This window comes from Patiria miniata, unplaced genomic scaffold, assembly GCF_015706575.1.
Source record: "Patiria miniata isolate m_02_andy unplaced genomic scaffold, ASM1570657v1 HiC_scaffold_9, whole genome shotgun sequence".
Taxonomy (NCBI): Eukaryota; Metazoa; Echinodermata; class Asteroidea; order Valvatida; family Asterinidae; genus Patiria; species Patiria miniata.
The window spans coordinates 25,695,097-25,716,876 of NW_024037076.1; the positions used below are offsets into that span (position 1 = coordinate 25,695,097).

The 21,780-nt window shown below is 42.4% G+C and overlaps 1 protein-coding gene across 3 annotated transcripts in view; it reads right to left on the reverse strand.

Moving 5' to 3' along the window:
* Nucleotides 1-4,715: 4,715 nt before the first annotated feature.
* The window catches only part of LOC119720515 (D(1) dopamine receptor-like), a 42,161-nt gene continuing 25,096 nt past the window's right edge, over nucleotides 4,716-21,780 (reverse strand). For all 3 annotated transcript variants that reach the window (XM_038190206.1, XM_038190208.1, XM_038190205.1), the window contains exon 3: nucleotides 4,716-6,719. In XM_038190206.1, the coding sequence (XP_038046134.1) occupies nucleotides 5,237-6,583 (1,347 nt within the window). In that variant the 5' untranslated portion in view covers nucleotides 6,584-6,719 and the 3' untranslated portion in view covers nucleotides 4,716-5,236. The remainder of the gene's footprint in view (nucleotides 6,720-21,780) is intronic.

Sequence of the window (21,780 nt, forward strand, 5' to 3'; positions counted from 1 at the left end):
ACTCGATAAATAGCGCCCTCTGTTTACTTGATAAATACCGCCCTCTATTGAGATATAGAAAGAGCCTAATAAAATGACGCCCTCTATTGACTGTACAGTTTAAGTTAAATGCCCGTAAAAAGTTCAATAGCGCCCTCTATTAAGATTACTCTCTGGAATTGGTGGTTGAATGAGTTTTGGGGTATTAAACGGTTGATGAAAGTCTATTCTTCTGCTTAAAATATCTTTGTACTTTTCACTTGGGTGGACCTAAACGTATGCTCAGTTGTTAGTTAGTTGGGAAAGTTGCTTAAAAACCACAACACTACAACAACAAAAAATAACAACAAAGAAATGAAATAATGCTGACAACACTGATTTTGGATAAATGTGGCTCAAGCCACTCGGTATTTATTGTACGTGAACCGCATGATGCATCGTTCAAATCAGAAAGTGTGAATAATTTCAGCAGAGATGACGAAAACCTTGGAAGCAAGCAAACACGGATACAGATGGTCAATTATACACGACGAACTCCCAACAAGTATATACAACCATGCATAGAAAAATCTTTATAAAAAAACTCACATTCATACACTAAATCCATTAATGTAAACGATACGTGATACATATACATGATTTAAAACACAACATCATGTGTATAAAAAAACTTGTTTATTATATTTTTACAGGAATAGAACTTTGGAGGATTTGCTGATGCAAATTAAGTAATATCAAAAACTGATAATACTCCCCCGAAAATGATAATAATAAAAATCGACTACTAAAGTTAATAAATAAATAAATAATTTCACACAGCTCGCCAGCCCTGGGCGATCCCAGGGTAGTAACGCATGCGCACATGGTAACGTTCGGGTAAGCAGCAAAACTGTTTTTTTTTTAACGGATATCCCTCCTACAGGAATCAGTGTACAGCATTCTTTCTCAGACAAAAGTCCCACAGTGCAATGCAGCATAAATCTTGATGACGTACATGTACTTCCGGTGTATCCATTTCTCGCCAATATGGTAGCCATCCGATGTGTCCTTTCTTAAGCCAAGGTGGCAGTGTGACCGTATTAGACCACACGGACTCCAACTTATGTTGCATGAGGCAAAACGATCGAATGGTTGTGACCAACCAACGTATTAGCTGATGCAAATCTGTCTGAATTCAGCTTTTTAATTTGAACTCGCAATTTCAACTGGTACAAAATATTCAGTAGGACGATTCTTATTGACGAGAGCTGTATTTAAATACTGTGCTCAATTTCAAACCAAAAAAAACATGACTAAACAGGCGCCAACATTTGCAGCAAAATAAACACCATCACGAAAATGAACATCGTTGAACAAGCGCATGCCCAAAATGGCGATTTCACAACCCGTTTTCCTTGGCCTTTATCCGCCACATGAGGGCAGTATAGGGGCACACGTATGAGTCAAGTTCAAACAATCATCAGTACAACTTTTACATGTTTAAACAGTTCAAAATTAATGTACGATCGTGAATGAATACAATCGGTTACATTTGAGATTATTTACACTTGCTTGTAACCATTGTCAAGTGTGACAGCGCCCTCTCTCGAATGATTATTCACAGTCATATCCTTCTTTAAAGCGTCCCAACAAATGGACGATACACTTATTGCTATACTTTAATACTGCTTTCATATTTTGTATTCGATACTTTGAACCTTAGATGCTCACTTTAAACCATTGTTAATTGGATAATTAAAAAAATAATTAAATTATATTTTTGTAACCATGTGCAAACATAAAATTCCCCCCTCTTTGGCCAACAATAGTTTCGCATGAAACACCAAATATTATGAATAAATCAATAAACTTTTACTTTCGTATGATGTAGTTGTAAAGCGATGCATCAGTATGGCTGTAGAAAGCACGTGACTTCGATTATGATTTAAAAAGGGCCGTATGTTGTTTACTTTGAGCACATCCATTTGTTACATAATCATGCTCTCATGTTTTGTAGTTGGTGACTTGGTTTCCATCCCCGTTACTTCAGCCGAGACAATGGATTTGCACATGAACGAATAAATGACAAAAATGAACAATGGACTGTGTTTATTAGGAAAGGGCGTAATCATACATGTCGCCGCTACACGTTAATTCAAATGGAATAGAGCTTGTCCGCCACCATGAATTTTAATTTTCCTCTGACTTGTGTTTTGTTAAAAATAAGTGGTTTATAGCTGAGAATTAAAATAGCAAGGAAGAACCGGTTTGTGCAAGCGAAATTCAGGGAATTATCCGTTGATATTAATATCTTGTTGAAAAAATTCCAACATCATTCCAAGAAAGTTGCCGCCGTGAATCAGAGTTTGTGAAGGGGAAGGAAAGTTGGTTTTGCTATCACCATCAACAGGGCCGTTCCTCATTTTGTACCTTTTATGGGATGTGAATTAAATTGGAGGACGAGAGGCTCTGCGAACTGATGTATTTTTTTTTAGAAAACATTTGTCTCGCAACCAGCTTGTATGGAAGATTTCCGTTTATTTAAGACTTAATTCACCGGTATGGATACCAGTGTAGGTACAAGAAATAAATATCAACGGATTATTCCCTGAACTTTGCCTGCACAAACCGGTTCTTCCTTGCTATTTTCTCAGCTATAAAACCACTTCGTTTAAGAAAACACAACTCTGAGAGAAACTAAACGACTCATGATGGCGGCCAAACTCCATTCCATTTAACTTAACATGCAGTGGCGACATGTATGATTACGCCTTTTACCAATAAACACATGAACGAATAAATGACAAAAAATAACAAAAAAAGAACACAGGGTCGATTGGTGCTAATTTATAGGTGGAAAAAACTGCATTTATTCTACAAAGACAATTTATCAAAATGAGGAGACATTGCAGCACGACACATACCAGGGAAGACTACAGTGTCTATTACAGGTTGTCATTTCAAGTAGGATCCGATTTTCAACGATTACAACGTTTGCCAACGATTGTCAATGTTCGCTGACACAGGCCTTACAAGTTATTTCAGAAATTAAACATGACAAAAACGTATCCAGGTCCAAGTTTCGTGGACTAAATACACGAAAGAAAAAACATAGAATCGTATTGTTCGTTCTAATTTACCATAAATGTACAAAAGCTATTTTGATAAACCTATCAATACACAACAATTTATAATTCAATTTCAAATCATACGGGAAAACCTTAATGTTGAGTCCGGTTCAAGGTATCGTTTTGATTTAACTTTATGATATGACGAGGAAAAAAAAAATCAACAGCTAACTTGGGGGGGGGGGGAGATACACTTCTAATAAGCAAAGGAATGGCGGTTAAATAATCATGCAGACAACCAAACGTAGAAAAAAAAATCAACATGGAGATACTTTCTTTTTTCACATTTCAGCCATTCGGAAAGGTTTTTGTTAGGATATTAGAATATAAAATAAAAATAAAACAAGTAAACCAGACGAATATTTTAGCCTACAGCAAGGTGAGGTTTCATAATAATATTGAAAGCGCACCGCCTTGTAGATTTTCACCGAGAAATATCTCGGAGTGTGTTTTTGACAAGTCTATATGAAAGACAAGAGCCAGTATTTGGAAGCAAAAAATACTCTCCAGTATTGACTTAGTCAAAGAAGACTCAGTTTAAAGTTGCGTGTTTACACGCATGTGCTTTTATCTATTATTTTATCTTCCACGAAAATAATCTTCTAAGATATATTCTGGGATTGATAATATCGTTGAATGAAGAGTACATGGAGGTGACTTTCAAATTAACGGAACACAATTAATCGTTTATCTCCAGATATCATGACGGTGTATTCCTCCCCGCGAAGCATTTTTCCAAAAGATTGAAATATAACTAATAGCACCAGCTTCTGAAGAGAGACATTTTAAACACATACGTCTGTACACACGAAGAGCAAAATAATTATGGGTAAGCTCTAGCACACTGGCACACACCAGACACTATGTTTGCTGCCCTCTGTTGACATTTTTGTCCGGTTCAATTCCATGAATTTATTGCTCATTTACAAACACTGGACGCTACTTTTTAAAGTCACATTACTAAAAAAAAAAAACATTTTCAATTTTTCTTCTTTATAAGATGGAATTTGCGTCTGGGTGAAGGGCAAAACCTAATAATAATTTTGTCTTCTTTTTTTCAATAACGGCCAAACAAATTTGCGACCATGACGTAACGAAAGAAATGTCCATTAAATTAACACCTTTTGTGAGGATTTTGAAATCACGTTTCGTCCTGATGGTTAATCATGAGAACCATGGACTATGTTTCCGACAGAGGGCGTCTAAAATTATGGACACAAAATGGCTTCACCCAAGCCCTGGTACACAAAGTAAACGAATGCATTACCACAGTACACATTTTTGTAATACGTGGAAAATCGCTATTTACCAGATATTGAAACCGTTAGGCCTCATTTTTTTCTGTCGTGTTCCCTGAATCCAGTTATTCAAACAAAAACGAGCGTGCCTTCGCACATTCGCAAAGTCGCCAGACGCTTTTTGTAATGATTGCTGTGTTTGCCTCGCTTTCAAACATATTTTGCAGCTGGGCCCAAAATATGAAACGGGGTTCATTCATAAATGAAATGACTATATTAATCACAGCACATTATCTACATGTCCTGTATATCGCCTATTCCAATAACATGCAGTGCCAACAATACTTAGGTAAATTATTGGACTGCGCCCTCAGTAGTCCAGACTTTTAACTTTTTTGTGTTCTGATATTTTCAGCTTTGTACAAATCCTATGGAATGTTTAAGTTTACTTTATATCATAATTGAAATTGATATAACCCCAGGGTACACGTGCGTGGGGTACGTTGTAATATAAGTATGCTTGATAGGTCAAAAGTCATCTTCTTATCAGAAATAAGGTAAACAAAAATATAAACATGATAGATTGCACTGCTCCAAGCATGGTAAATATAAAAACATCTCCAATCTGAAGCTACAAGCTACTCCAAGGACGATTACAATTAACACGCTTTCGTAGATGTATTGTCGGCGTTAGGTGCTCAGTTAAAAAGACACCGTGCTCAAGTTACCCCTTTGTGACACACGCATGCGCTTGTTGGTGTAGTTCCACTTATTCTCTCAACCCAACAATGTACAGCAGCGGTGATTTGATCATTCAGCACATTCAGCCCGAAAGCAGGTTGAGCATGGCACACTTGGGAACAAATTCAGCCTTTGTAGTCTTCCCTCAGGCCACTATGAGCGTTCATAAAATTATTTCCACTCCGTTGTTGGCGTAAGGTTCTCCTCCGTGTCCGATTGATATTTGGCGAGCCTGGGCCCGATATTGTGCTCCGGGTATGGCCCCTCCGTCTCCCCCTCGCATTCCTCCTTCAGTGATTCCTCGGTGACGAACTCCGTGATGGCCGTCAGCGTGTGTGCTGGGGCCGACTGCCGGCTGCTCGCCCCGGCTTTGGCCTTCTTCTTCCGCTCGTTCTTATTGGAGTCCACCTTACCGTTGCCCATGTGCATGAGCAGCGTGACCGTGGTACTGTACTCCATAGTCCGGTCCCGCAAGAACTGCTTCTTGCAAAGCAGGCGTTTGAACGCCGTGCGGAACTCCCGGTTTGTGGCGTAAATGAGCGGGTTCAGGGAACTGTTAATCCAGCCCAGCCACAACACGATGGTGAACACAGCACCGCTGATGCACTCCTTGCAGAAGGGAAGAATACAGTTGACCACAAAGAAGGGAAGCCAACAGAAGACGAACACACCCAAGATGGCCCCCAGAGTCTTGGCAGCCTTGTGCTCGCCCTTCTGGTTGTTATCGAGCACCCTGTTCTGGCTGCGTATACTCTGCTCCTGGCGCCGGGCCTCGCGGTAAATCAACAGGTAGGTTATGATCATGACAATGGAAGGAACGTAGAAGCTAATGCACGACGACAACACGGCGTATATTCCGTTCAGGATGAAGTCACACTTGGGCGGGTTGGCCAGGATGGTGTCCTGGGCGTCGTCCACGGTGTGAATTCCCGACAGGACCGGCACGAATGACATGACGCACGACACGATCCAGACGCAGGCTATCATCAGGAGGGCCCGCTTCCTAGTCATCTTGCTCTGGTAGTCAAAGGGCTGCGTGACGGCCCAGAAGCGATCCAGTGCGATCACGCACAGGTTCAAAATGCTCGCTGTGGACATCATGATATCCAATGCTTGGTGCACGGCGCAGAACCTGCCAAAGGGCCAGTAGCCGATGGTGAAGGCCGCGGCGTTCCAGGACATGACTAAAAAACCCACCAGGACGTCCGAGAGTGCCAACGAGACCACGAACCAACTCGTGATCTTGTGCCGCAGCTTCCTCCATGAGGTGACGGCGGCGATGACCAGTATGTTTCCGAAGACGGTCAACAGCGAGATGATGGCCAGCGCAATGCCGGCCGCCACGTTGGGATCCCGGCGGGCTAGAGGCTCCGACTCACTCATTGAGGCATTACGGTCGGTCCACAACTCACTGTACATGTACGGCGCGTTGGTGGTGGTAGTGGTGGTAGCAGCAGTGGTTGGCTCCTGCGTTAGCGAAGACAACTCGTCTAGTATGGTGCCCAAACTCACAGTCATCTTAATCCGCGACTCACAAGGTAGATCATAGTTTTCCACGTCATCAGTAACCAATCGAGTCCCGGCTCACAATCACACACGGCTTTTCAATGATAAAGATACCTTCGTTCGCCATCCACTATTATTGCCGTCAGGCCTGTGAAATTAAAGAAACAAACGATATTTAAACACTAAAGGCTGTGTAAATCCGAAATGGCTGGCGGAGTTGACGTGACAAACACACCGAGTCTGTGTTGCCTTTGGTTGCTTGGTATCTTCACGTAGACAAGTCAGATTTATGCAGAGTTTTTGTTGATACACAGCAAACCAGACGGCATATCGCTATCAGCTTTGATAAGGGAATAAATATGTTCCTGGAGGCGGATAATGGCCCAAGCCAAAGGCGATGCCCCTAGACAGTTTTAAACGAACTTGTGTTATACCGGTCAAGCACATATTTATTTCCATTCATAAAAACCTTTCGGTCAAAAACACAAAACAAAAAATCACAATTTTCCAACGATTTTGTTCGGCGCTGATTTGCACCTCATGTTTTGTGAACACCCCTCTGACTATGAATATTGGTGTGTTCCTCGCGCGCGTAGTGCTAAAGCAATTCCTTTTATGGAGATTCGGGGGCGCGTGGCGCGTACTGCGCGAAGTGTTTAAAGCCACCCACGTGACGGGCTCTCGACCAATAGGAGTGGGTGAACTGTCTTAGGTATTTATGAATAAGGTTTCAAACATTAACACGGTACACATTTAGCATCGGATGCCCATGGATGCGAAGCTATATACCAGGAGTACGTCCTCCCTCATTAAACCACTATCATACCATTCCGTACACTGATCGCATACCAAAATCCCACAGCCACAGTTCGACGAAAGCAATGCTGTGCGATTTGTTTTCCCCGTGACGTCACAGTCGTGCCGGGCGTGCGTGTTATTACTGACCACGGATTATGTTCCGGATGAGTAGCGGATCGTATTGCGGATCAGTTGCCCTGAAAACTGGTTCTTGGATTTCAGTTATTTGGAAAGAGTGAGTGAGAGAGAGAGAGAGTCAGGAGATAGATAGGTTTCTTTTGCTTTATAAATCAACAGAGTTAGCCAAAGAGAAATAGAATGACACTAGGTTGCAATAGGATCTGTTGGGATTTATAGGACAAGATTTAGAGATTTAGAGAGAGTAGGAACATCCGGGTGAGCTAAGTTTAAAACACTTTTACATGAAGCGAACATTACAAAAGAAGTAGAAGTTTTCGCAACAAGAAATCATGTTTGCCAATGTACTCCGGCTGTCCTCGTAATCGTACTGCGGTGTTTTTCTACGGCCTGGGAAGGATCTCGCTTGCGTGGCTAGTCTCCAATGCCACCTGCCAAGCCGTTGAAGCGATTAGTAAAGGTATTCAATATCTAATTACAACATTAGCCAATTGATTGGCGGCGGCTGGAACAGAGGCCAACCCCTGCTATGCTTATTTCAAGTGTCTGCATATGCACATGCACGTCAAAAATAGCTGTTATCTTCGATGCGCAAATGTTAACCAATTATGATAACATGACTATAATTTCACCGTATTTTTAATCACATTTTGACCGCCATTTTGAAATGAAATCTCGTTTTGCATATGTTCAGTGTTTTCAACATGTAGTTGAGACTTGGTTGTTGAGTAGTCTGAAATAACTGCATGATTCCAAAATTAGATACGCGCATTAGTCTTGATAAAAGACACAGTCGTTACATCTTACCATTGTTACCATGGTTTGATTTATTTGTCAATCCAGAAAAATAAATCACATTTTGCAAATACGAAAAGAGAGTAGGCCTATAGAATTGCTCCTAGTTTGGCTTAGAAACCGAATTTCTAAAGTAAACAAACTCTGCCGACACATTGGCCAGTTTGCCGTCAGTTTTTTTTCTTTTTTATAGTAGCCCCCACCCTACGTCTGCAAGTGCAGCAATCTCTTGCCAGTTGGATGCCGCGTGGCGCACCGCAAAGGCTGCCGCCACTTCCAAAGCATGCCGCCTCGGTCCCATTCACATATCGACATTCTGTTCCCGCGACGTGACCTTTTCCGAATATTGGACACTGCACTGTCTTCTCACGAGAAGAAAATAAAAATGTTCAAGTCGACAAGAATGAGAGTAAATTTAAAATCAGGTGAAATCGTGCTTGCAAGACTAAATTTAGATCCTCCTCTATTCACGCGCAAAAGACCAGGCGCAAGATGCCCTCGATTTTTGATCCGATTCGATCAAAACACAAACATCCTAATGCCGAGTTGCCGTTTTCAGTGACAGGGCAACTCTCCAAGGATCGTTCGAGCGTGAGCCACTGCTTTTTCTTTTCTTTTTGGCTACGGCAGTCGTCCGAAGAATGATGTGAAATCTTTGGTGGGGGCGGCAGACCCAAGGGTCAGAGTGGCCTTGCATTGGACAACTCCAACTCGACTGTATTCCCAGAACGGTCGGCGAGTTTGAAGCTGCGATTAACGGCAAGAGGATGGACGGCGATCTCCAACTTGAGAAGAGAGTTGTTCGGAGAAGTGGAAAATGTGGGGTTCTGCACGTACTTGCGCGGAAATAAAAGTATCTTTGGTGGAAGGGGAGACGGGAGAACACTGTAAAAAATGTTGGGCGAAACACTGTTGGGCAATATAATTTTACTCAACATTGGTTTGAAATTACCTCATTTGGGTAAAAATTGTCCAACTATGGGGAAGAATTTTCCCAAGAGTTTAACCTCTTTAACTGCTGTTTAAATCATGCATGTAGCATGTCATATAAACCACTGTTGTCTGATGTTTTTGAATAATCACAAAATTGAAATCGGTAATCTTTCAGGGGTGTCACTATTTTAAATAATGATCCAACGTACGGTACACATGAACTGCAGATCAATTGCCAGTTGAATTTGTCAAAATTCGAAGGAGGACGTCAAACATCATGTTTGACAGTTTGAGTTCCAGACGATCACCTATAAGATCATCCAATCACAGGACAGAGAAATTGAGAGGGGCAAAATATTGGCAAGTTGACATAATAAGGTATGAAATTCAATCACCACACAAAAGATGAAATAAAACGTTCAAACAAACAGTTCTTTTTTTGAGATTGGCCCGTCGGGCAGAATGGAAAATAATAGAAGTGGATATTGAACGATTCAACAGGAGAGACTCCCGCGGGCCGGTCGATCGGGCATCTTGGCCCCAGAGACACCCCCCCCCCCTTTACCTGACGAGAGAAGTCCTGAATGACATCTTCAAGTGACTGCTATTGATTCCAAAAAAGTGGGGAAATACAAGAAAAAGCAAGAAAAATCGTACTGGCACGAGTATAACCGCGCGGGCCGGGCAGCCTGGGGGCAGGATTCCCGGTGATTTGTCGCAGTGCGCGCTTTTACTCCCCTTCGGAAATATCATCCCGCTACTCAAGGAGAGTCGTTATAAGAGCGTTTTGTTTTGAGTAACGGTAGCAATAATGGCCGGCCGTAAGGACAATTTACCGGACGACAGTGATTTGTGGGATGAAATTTTGGGTCGGACAGATATAAATTCAATACTGTGTTTTTCTCTCTCCACCTACAGAATTTCATAACCACTGTATACTCAGTGTTGTCCGAGGGCTTGCGAGGAAATTTCACAACCTTACTCGGGTGGAATTCGAACCCACAACCTCCTGCTTACTATACAACAGACGTCTTACCACTCGACCACTGAGCTTGCGGGTAGACTGGCCGGCTTGAATCCGATAAAGGCAGGGCTGCCCTGTGCATGAATTTCTTTCGCAGTTTTTATTGTTTTGAAAATGTGTAGGATGACAATCAAAACATGGCTGCCTTGTGCATGAATTTCTTTTCGCGTTTTTATTGTTTTGACAATTTGTAGATACCATTATACTGATCTATATAAGGGAAACCCCATTTGCAAAAGGACCGATCTTGGTACAACTAACCACGCAAGTTTGCTTAGAGCAAACTAAATGTCGCTTAGCAACAAAAGGTTACCAGCTAGAATGTCATGTGATGTTAACGGTCATGAATGGTTCCCACCTATTTTGTTCACCACTGAAAAAAATGCTAAGCATTTCTGCCTTAACACCTCCATGAAATTTAGGCTTAATTCACGAGTCGGCCATATTGAATTGAAAGCGAGGTAAAACTGTTCATTTTGGAACTTGCGAGTAAAATAAAAGCAATGAAAGAAAAAATTCATTACAAATTAATACCAGTCTGTTCTGATGAATATTTTAAAATTTGTGATTGAACATATCCTAATGTTTTAAGCCGCTATTAAAAAAAAATTTGAAAGTGAGGCTTGGAACGAACTCCAATCATCAAATAGTCTGGCACCATTCCATTCAACAGTTTACAATTTATAAAATAGATTCAGGAAACACGATCGAAAATGGCTTCCTTGTGAATAGACCATTATCATTTTGCGGCCATCTTGATTTTTGCCCCATTCAAATCAACGTAACCAAAGCGAGGCTGGAAGGACAAATAGTCTGGTTCCTTTTTGCATAAAAAACATTATCATTTAGTTCTGTAACTGGATACAGGGAACATGACTGGAATGGTGGCAGCATGATTAAGGTCTATAAGGTCTCTCTGGCTCACAGCGTACCGCCACACCAGGCAGTTGCAAAGTAAAACTGAAAGGATTGAAACTTGGTTAAATTGCCAGAATTGTGTTTGAAAGTAAACAAAAAATAATTGATTGTTCGTTATACCAAACTCAAACCTTAAACGTAATTGATGAACGAACAAAACTCACAAATTTGAAAGGGCAGTGATACAGCCAACGCATTTTATATTTGCCAAAAGTATCATCACTACGAATATTCTGTTTGCCTTAATATGACTCACTTCACAGAAACAGAAGACTCAGAAAACATCATTTTTCATCCTTCGCTATTTAAAATTCTAGACTGCACATGTCAAGTACCGCTGTTGTAACTGGTAAAAAAAAAAAGCATCCCGTGTTTTGCACGACACCCACATAAACGTCCGCTTGTTTGCCTGGAAATAATCCTTCTCTCTCGAAAGCCCAGGGCCCTCAACAATATGTCAGTTCTGCTCCCGAAGGGACGGCGAATATAGAAATACATATTTCTCCCCCGATATGCAACTGGTACTTATGTGGTGGAGTGCGGAAGGTATGAGTGTTTGCCGGTTGAAAGTCTCAACTCCCAGGGCGCCCATCTATAGCGAGCTTCCTCCCGTGCCCACACGGGCCTGTTGACCCTCTGTATCAGGACGCATCATCACGCTGGAACAGAAAAAAACAGGGGTCCTTTCCGAGATCCTGCGTTTCTTACACATGCAATGTTTGTGTTCCGGGTAGCCATCGTATACTTAAACACAACAGCCGTACTATACCTTGTTTTCAAAGCCACGAGTAATTTTGCAACCATGGATCGATTTACGTCGACGGAGGGCTACATTTTTTTCTCTTTCCCATACGTTTGACCCATTTCTAATACACAAATGATAGCTGACATTGCCCAGAAGCTAAATGATATAATACAGGAAATTATATTAGAGGTCTCGATGAACGGGCAAGAACACAGGGAAATTGAGCGAAATTAAGTTATCATCTATTCTGTCCTTTGCAATCAAATTTAGAGTATGATAAAACAAAAATATGCAACGGAACTGCCTATAGGGAATTTACTCAGGGGTATGGGTTTCAGTCACATCCTGTTACACCAATGCTGTACTTCGTTTGTTCGACAACTACCGTAAGCCGAAACCGACCACGTGCTGATATTACACGAGTGCAACCTGCGCATGCGTGCGCATGACTGCGGACAGTTTAGGCAGCGATCTGCAATAGCCGCGCATGCGCGCACAGGCGCGTCGTCTGCATGGTCAGACTGAGCCAGGGTATTCTCAGCACGCCGGGTCGCGCCGGAGGATAGGGAAACGGTGCACAGCGAAACTAATCAAATCCACTCTCCAAGTTCATCAGACCCATTTCCGACCGTTCCTTATCTGCCCTCTGCGCCCTTGCATGCGTGCAATGCAGCACTTTCATACTCCTTTTTTTTACGTTAAATGGCGGTACTAATTTAGAAAGACAAACCAGCGATGTTCATTTGGGTTTCGCGTAATGAAACCCGAGTTATTAAAGGTATTTCTTGCCGTAGGGGGCTTGGCTGACACCCCCCCCCCCCCCTATCCTTCCCTACGACCGCCACACTGCGCAGCCCTTAATGGGCGACGGTGGAAAATTAAACTCGCCGGTGGGCACCGAAGCTACAAACTTGGAACTATTGATCTTGGGCCCGGCGTATACAGTGAATACACTTAAGTGTATTTTAGCCCCTGGTTGTGTACATATTAATGGGTCGAAGCCAATCAGAGTCGGCTAGAGTTGCAGTGAGTGGCCATGATACGGCGCTTCCGTTGCCCGGACACAAAGGTTCGTTAATATCGGTTACAATTCGTCTTATAAGACCTTCCGATTTCGACAACAGGTATGTAAGTTATTAAGTCGGCCACAGGTTGGCATTTTATCAAGCTAAATCGTTGAGCAGCATTTTCTCACAAGTAACATTTAGCTAAAACGTATAGTAATTAAACGCATTGATTGGAATGGGGTCTACCCGATCTTCCCCAATACCTATGTTCTTCAAAATCCTTAGGGTTAGGGTAAGGGTTAGGGTAAGGGTTAGGGTAAGGGTTAGGGTTAGGGTTAGGGTTGGAGAACATAGGTATTGGGGAACATAGGTATGCACCCGATTGGAAGTCTGTATGTATAATAAATGTGGAGCTGAATTGTAATTAACTTTCGGGGTGTTGAAAGGTTTCCTTTATCTTATTTAGGTAATAATGGTGTTTTGCATGAAGACATCTGGAATACCTATACCAAAGCTGGCACTAATAAAAGTCGTGGTATGCCAAAGACCTTAAGTGAACAATACCAAGCAATGCAGCTGTCATGCAACGAGCAGATATTGGGAGAAGTTTGCCGATTATCCACGCAGAGTGACGAACCTGACATAGAAAGGGTTCTTAGAAGAACCAACATTTTAAACTAAAAGTTTCGATCAGTAGACTTAGGCCGTCATAAGAGGAATCAGTGATGGCATCGACAGGAGTCATTGATGACATCATCATCAAACAAAACAATTAGGAGACAGAGAACGCCGAGACCAAATTCCGAGAGGCAAATTCCAAGTGTAAGCATTTTAAATCTTTCAAAAGAATTTAACTCGCCGTCGTTAATCTAACTTATAAACAAAGAGAAAATATTCGAAGTCACACCCGCACAGATTACTGGTTGTTTTTAAGAAGCAGTTGAAGCAAAGACACCAACAACGTCTTCCCCTTGAAATGGCTGCAGTTCGGAAGCTCTGCAGTGTATACTCCATAGACGAAAACACCGCACTTCTTCAAGAAGTGGAGTACAAACAAACAAGGGATTTGTTTCAGGGAGAGAGAGAAAAAATAGAGAAACAGTTTCTATTATGCTTGTCCCGCGTATGGATCTCTGCCCCTAGGTAACTAAGCCTGATGAGAACCCAACACCTCTACCCTCTCCGGGCAGAAATCCGAATTGAAATCCGAGCCGCTGCCGAGTACTCAAGACAAAATCCAGGGTCTTAGCCCGGCCAAGACAAAGTAACATGCATTAATAAGAACCAACCCCGGAATAAAAGGATACTGTACAGGGTACAGTATATACGGAGCAAAGTCTCACAAAGCTATCTGCTGCGTGGGTGACACTTGAGGGCGCTATACCCCACACAGCAACGGATGGGTTTTGAAAGAGAGGCAGGATCGGTATTCTTCAGCGACTTAAATTGATCCTTACGTATAACAACCTACATAATGGCAACGGTTTGCTAGGGCTTTTCTATGCCATTTTAGCCTCACTTTGAGTCCATCATGGCGGTTCTGTATAAAGAGCGAATGGCATTGTCACACTGGATGCACTGTGGTGTGACGCTCAAATGTCCTTCAATTTATTTTTTAATCTTTCAATAGCAGAGAGTTACAGAGTAAATTTGATGGAAATTTTTCAATTATATTCAACAAATTTCCGAAATGCCGCCTTTACTAGTCCATCAATTCATTTATATTAAATTACCAAGCAAAGTGGTAAAGTCTGTATGTCTGTTGAGTCGGGGCCGTATATGCACAGTGTTAACACAAAATCAATACGCGAGATCCGACTGACATTTAATTGGCGGCAAAGCACCTCGTAATGTTTTCATTAAGTCAAAACACCCGAACACCTGTGATTGTTATGGATGACGTTCAAATTTAGACTGTTTGTATTTTAGACTGTTTGCAGGCGCGGTTCTACGGGGGGGGGGGGGGGGGGGGGGGGGCTAGGAAGGGCTTTAGCCCCCCCCCCCCCAAATTTTGTCTAGCCCCCCCCCCCAAATATTCCGTAAAAAAAATTGCATTAGCAAAAAGAAGGATTGTGATGTACATGCGAACGGTCTCCCCCTAAAGAAATAGTCGTGACAAGGGTGCATTTGTAGTTAATATAGTGTGAATGATTTTAGGATTTTATTGGCGCTCCCAATTGAAAATATTGGCATGAACCCCCCCCCCCCCCACCACCTATTGATTTTCGGAGGCCCAAGTGTCTGAAGAAAATAACCGGTCTACATTTAGCACGCCTCCCTAAAAAAAATTCTGGATCCACCCTGCTAGCCCCCCCAAAAAAATATTGGTTCTAGAACCACGCCTGACTGCTTGTATAAAAAAAGTTATTTAATTAACACAAAGAATGATAATACTTTAAAAAACAGTTTTTTTCACGCCATCGTGTTCTCGGGATCGATCGCTAAACGTTACTATAACGGATCAGGTTACATTAAGGCTGGATGTACATTATTGAAATATAACAGAAAATTAAAGTCAGGCAACGACCAACCCAAGTGATCATCAGTTGAAGCATGCTGAATATTTCAATATGGATTGTACCCTATATTAAGGCTTACCGTAAAAACAAGTACATGCACTTGTGCAAGGTATCAATTTTGCAGGAGCTCATACCGTGGTGCAATAATAAGAATTATGAAAAAAATATTGAAATGAGGAATAATTCTTTTTAAAATGGCAATGGTACACATTTATTGTTTGTAACACTTTAACCTTGCCCAAACAAGGCTGATAGTTACTGATGCTAAAGGGTTATAGAAAGGACGGGCCCGCGGGTCGCTTGCACCTGTACCCAAAACCACACGCTGTGTGAAAGCGGTACGTGCTATACAGAGTGGTGCAAAAAGAAGGAAACCCACATTTGACAGGAATTTTAACCTACTTACTTAACTTATTTGAACTGTTTTTTTTTTAAATGTAGTGAAGTATACGTCTTCAACCATATGTGGTGAAAAAATCTGTTACAAAATCGCAAGAATAGTGTTATTATGCTAATTTGAATACAAGTCACCAAAATCACTGTTGTCCACGTGTAAGTGTAGTGTCGTGTTTTTGTCTTCAAATCAAGCTCCGGAGCTCGGTCAAGCGGATGGAATAAAGCCGTCCGTGGACAAACAGGTTTGGCACACGACATTTTAAAACTATCCCAACAGAGACAAAATGTGCGTTTGCAAACTTTTTTTTTCGTCACTTATGTTTAAAGATCAACATTTCAATACCAATAAATTGAATGTTTGAATTGTGCTCAACAAGTAGGTGAAAATTGTTGTCAAAAGTTTCCTTATTCCCTGTATATGACCTATACTCTGAACGCATCTACAAGGGACTCATGACACATCGTGCTCAATAGAGAACCACTTGGGTGAGGGTTGGGTGATCGGTACAGAATGTTGTAAGTTTAACTCCCCTAAAACAACCCTACCTCAATTCCTGTTACAATGAAAATGCAAGTGACAATTTATTCATTCCACATCTGAGCAAGGTGACTAACCTCTTTTACGCGGCGCTGAGAGCGACACCGTTCAGCAGCGCACGGAGATAGCGGCGGATTCCGATGGAATCTTCAGGTGCGATATTTTATGTCTTACCTGTCGTTCCAACACACCGCACTCCATATCAATTATCTTTAATCTGATCAAGCTGTCATCGGGAGCTATTTGTCGAAATAGCGCGAGGAGTAGGCAGTCGAGTCCGCGACGGGAGCGTATACCGGTAATCCGTGGGGTGATGTACCGAGGCAACAGGCTGCGAATCCACGGTGGGACGGAAGACGCTCGCTACGACTAGTCAGAGACGCGGATGGAATATCGTAGGGGATTCAGATGACCTCAGCACGGATGAACAACGAAACTGTGTGTGGAATAGGTGATGCAACTGTGCGGTCCGTGGAGGACACACTCACTCATCACGAGTGACTCCCAGCGTGTGTATTTGCTCATACCGATAGCGGACCGACCGCCGGTAGGAGAAACCGAGCCAGTATAATTGTGCGTCGTGCTTACAGCGATCCCCCTTGGGAGACTTAGCCCGAGCCCCGCTAACCAGGTTAACATGATCACGGCGCGCTAAGTACCAGGGATGGCCGTGCTTTATCTAATTTTCCTCCCCTACACTAACGGCGAGGACGCGCGCTCAGCGCGGAGAGTCCAGTCGAGTATCGAGGCACGGATGACGCGAGAGAGAGAAAAAAAATGGGAAGTTGGGTACACGAAGATGTGAAATCCATCCGAGCGGAAAGGGACTCAGATTTAACGGGAGTCATCTGCTTCAAAGACGGCCGACGTTTATCTAAGGAGCCCCCTATTCCCCCTCGGAGTCTTTTTTCTTTCTCGTGTGTCTGTAGATTGTTTGGATAACTGTGTAGTTATTCCATCGTAAGAACACGCATGACAGGCCGTGACCATAAGATTGCATCGTATGGTTATTACTGTGAAACACTTTCACAAAGCAGAAAAAGGGAGGTTGTTCTGATCTGAACACCCCGCACGAGATGCTGATGGACAGTGGCAATCGGCAAGTAATTACAGGATTCGCTGGGACTCAACAAAAATATGTCCGGGACATGTCCACAATTAGTCTGTCTCATCTCTCGTTACACGCCTCATCTGCTGCGATCCTTAAGGACGCGATTTCTCTATACAAACTCAAGGAGGTTATTATACGAAGACTTTAACGGCTGGTCGCGGAGAAGCAATTACGCGATCAGGAATTGGACGCGCGGTTTGTATGCGGTTCTTAAGTGTCCCCGAGAAGGCAGAGGGTTGGCCCTCTCCGCGATTAGTGTCGATTAGAGACGGTAGAGGGCTCTTTAGGGTCGTTTCCGTGCGGCCGTCTTATAATTGGATGTCGTGGAGAGACACCTGAATGGCCGCCTAGAGTTCAATCAAATGCCGAAGGTTATCATGATAATGGACGCATTGGCAATATCAAGATAATAAACAAAAAACTTAACATGAAGTCCAAATGAGACAGAATTGCCATTTCACTTAATAGGACAGTTGCAGACTGAAACCTAGGTTAATTTTTCTTCGGGATAACACCCCTCGAGGGTGCTTTGTTCAAGCATAAGAGGGAATGGGCAGAAAGTTCATGGTGTAGGCCTATTATGGGCATCCAAAGTATCACTTGGGACATGCTTCGCTCTATCTATAGAAGTCTTTTGTTGGAAAACAACCCAGTCGGGCAGGGGCAACACACGACATCGACAGAACAAAAGAGGCTGCTAACATACCTCATATTAAACTTTCCTTTCTCTCTGTTTCGCATCAAAAATTTCACAACTCACCTCAAACTAAATTCAAGTGCCCCTTGAACAAAGATATTGACGTATTGGGGAACCGCCAACACAGGGCTGGATAGCTCAGTTGGAAGGGCACCGGAACGGTAGTCCGGAGGTCGCAGGTTCAGGCCCCGTTCCAGTCAATTTCTTTGTTCAACTTTTCAAACTTTAAACCACTCAAAAAAAGGGAAGTAATCTCCAAAACGTTCTTCTCATCTGTGTCTGAATATGACAGATCTACAAATTATCGCAGTGCATGCTGGGACTATTCCCGTCATGCACCTCGACAGTGCATTAAGATTCCGGACCACATTCCACAGCCGATCAGAGTAGCACATGGGTTTGCGTACACGACGTGTGTTTACGATGTTCTCCGTTTTCCCGTAAAATGTCATCTACCTCTCGCCGTTTAGTCAATCCTTAATCCTTGGCCGCCTTGCAGCATGTACACCTGGAACCGCCAGAGGGCATGTTAGTGTATATAGATCGATCGTAATAAGCATGATCGGTACCGATCCTAAAAAATAATGTTCACGCTGTGTCATTGCCCCCGTGTACATTGTGGACCGTCGCCGGCTGGCTGAACATTATTAATCACGGTGAACGACATGCAGCGCATTTTTACATCGTTTATATCTTCCACCCGACCTACATGCAAATCTTTTTTTTAATTTTTCTAGTCGATTTACGCACTCTCATTAATAACTATAGGAGATGACTTGTGGTCTGGGTGTAGAACGCCAACTTTGAATGATTTTGGTGTCGTCATTGTGTTATGTTGAAACTTCGAAATCTAGTGTACATAGTACGTAATAAATAATAATAATATTAACAATGGGCTCTTATAAAGCGCTTTTAATTAAGATCAAAGCGTTTTACATCATTATTACCCCTGTTTATTTGGCCAACTGAACATACCAATTCCATCTTAGCTCCCTGGGGAGTATACAGCTCGATGCTGCCCAAGGAAACGCGCACCATAGCCACAGGCTGCATGGACTCGAACCCACAACCTGCAGAATTACCCGCAGACCATGAATTTAATGCTCCAGACCACGAGGCCACAGCATTACCTTTTATTGAATAACTTTAGGAAAACAAAGAAATATTTTACAACAACATAATTGTCTTTTGCACGCCATCAGTTTTATGAGTGTCAAAATTACAACCAAAGTTGACAGACATAATGCAGGAAAACAACACCCTTTGGGTTATAATTTTTTTTAATCACAAATGTTAAAGAGAACAGAAATATACATCACGATTGTATGTATCGCAAAGGAGTGAGGTCAGAGATTTGTCTTTCCTTCAACAGCATGATCAGCCGATAGTTTCCTAGCTTTTAGGCACATGCGTACTACGGTGCTGTTTCGAATTCGACCCGATCACAATTACCGTTATTAACAGAGGTAACCGTGACAACCAAACACCCCTAAAAGTGAGAATGAGAAACAATTGAATTTATACGTCTCGAATCTTTCTCCGATATTGTCAGATAAACTAAGAACTGATCAGTCGAGGCAGAGGCCTACATCACGTCGAAGCCTTGTCAAATCTGAGCAAGTCAAGTACATTATAGGTTCGGTAACTCAAATTTGAACATTAAAAAAGTAGGCATAAAGTGTGACAGGCGAAGCTAAACATTATCAACAACATCGAAATACCATGACGTAAACACGTCCCTTCCAAAAATTAATCAGACAAAATTAGAGTTCGCCTCAGGCCTATGAATACATGCACTTAAAATGTCGAGATTACAAGTACTTCAGATGATTTCAAAGTACGCAGTGGAGAGAGAAACTAAGAAAAACACAAATGACAAATTACAAATGGTCATAGATGGGGCATTGGAATATCAGCAGCGAATCTTCAAACCATATGTATCTAAACGAGCGAACTCATCAACTATCGTACCCCGATAGCACGCGCTCCGCGTACGCCGCCGTGCAGACTTCTAATTCCACCACGGTTGGCGCCGCTGTTGCAATCTAAGCTAATTATCCACCCAATCCGGTCCGCGCGCCCTGACAGTTCAAACTGTCCGGTTGAGCGGGCAGCGACAAGTAGTATAATCACGGGCGAACGATGAGGAGGAAGCAGGGTTTCAAGAGTACGAGATTGGGATGGGAATTATGCGGTATATAAACTCGTTCACGCTTGGAGTAACGGGCTTCGACCTCGAAAGACGCCGACCCGAGAAAGATAAGGACAACGACGGAGCAGATAAGGATGACGAGGCTACGCATAAGCACTTTTAAAATCTCAATCGAGGACGCATAAGCTTTTGAAAGGTTTTGAGAAACGAAGGCGTTCCTTGACGCAAAATGACAGTGTTTTTCAAAATGGCTAGACAAACATTAACTATGGGTATGGTATTTGTTCGAATGTCCTTTCTTAAAATAAAACAAGCTGTAGGGTCGACACAGGTTTAGATTGTAAGTGCAATCTCTGGCTTTATATGATGACATTTCATTCAGAGTGTGAAATATAGAAAGGCATTCTTTGGTATTCCATCAGTGTCAAACAATGCACAGCTCATTTGCAGCACTCATAGAACAGTCGTCTGCACTATTCACTAGAACACCCAAAAAACATCTCCCCAGTAGCCTCGTCCACTCAAAACTAGTTACAAACTAACTGAAGATTGTGACTGGCGGGACTGAAGTCGGTAGATATGAAGAAGAAAAACAGGCCAACGTGCCTCATCACTCGGTGTAGGGATATACGCTCGGTTTGCCCCCTCCCCCCCCCCGATTGGGCTAATGTAGGATTTCCCCTTCTTGATTGGATTGTGGTTCTTTTCTTTTTCTTACTTTGCCGAGGATCCATTAGAACGTGGTTCCGTGGGCTCCATCAGAAAGAGAGTGAGCTCAATTCCGCTATCATATTGCAATCCTGTTTGAGCATTAAATACCTATCGGCTTGTTTTGTTGAGTCATTCCCTCGGTTGCTTAGTCCCTAAGACCTGGGGACTTCCGGTTGGGGGACATTGACTGATGAAGTGTTTTTCTTTTTTTACAGGTCGGCGTTTCGTAATAAGCCCGGGTTGCGTTTTGGTTGGTGTTCACAAAATGCTATCCTTCCAGGCACAAAACTTTCTTGATGCAATTACGTTGAAGGTCTGTATACTGCTGATAATACGCATCAGTTAATATGAGCAGTTACTTTATGTCTACAGGGAGATTTTAAAAAAACCCGGAAACCCAAATGGTGTTCCTATTTTTTAAAGAAATTTCTGCATGTAGCGCTTTCCAGATCTAGGATAATTATGAAAGCCCAATTAACTTAGCTTTCATTTAGTGAAAGAATCATGAAAATCGCTCATGCACTTTTCCAGTTATGGAACTTTGAACACAAAGATCCTTGTCCACGGATCAAATGAAGGTACGTGATATTTCAGTAAAAATGAAACCATGTGGTAGGCCTATCCAGAAAATGATATCAGAATAATCCCATAAGTCCCCAGGGTAGCCAAGTAGAAGACAGGGCAAGACTATAAACTCTTGATATTATAAAGCATGTTATATAAACAT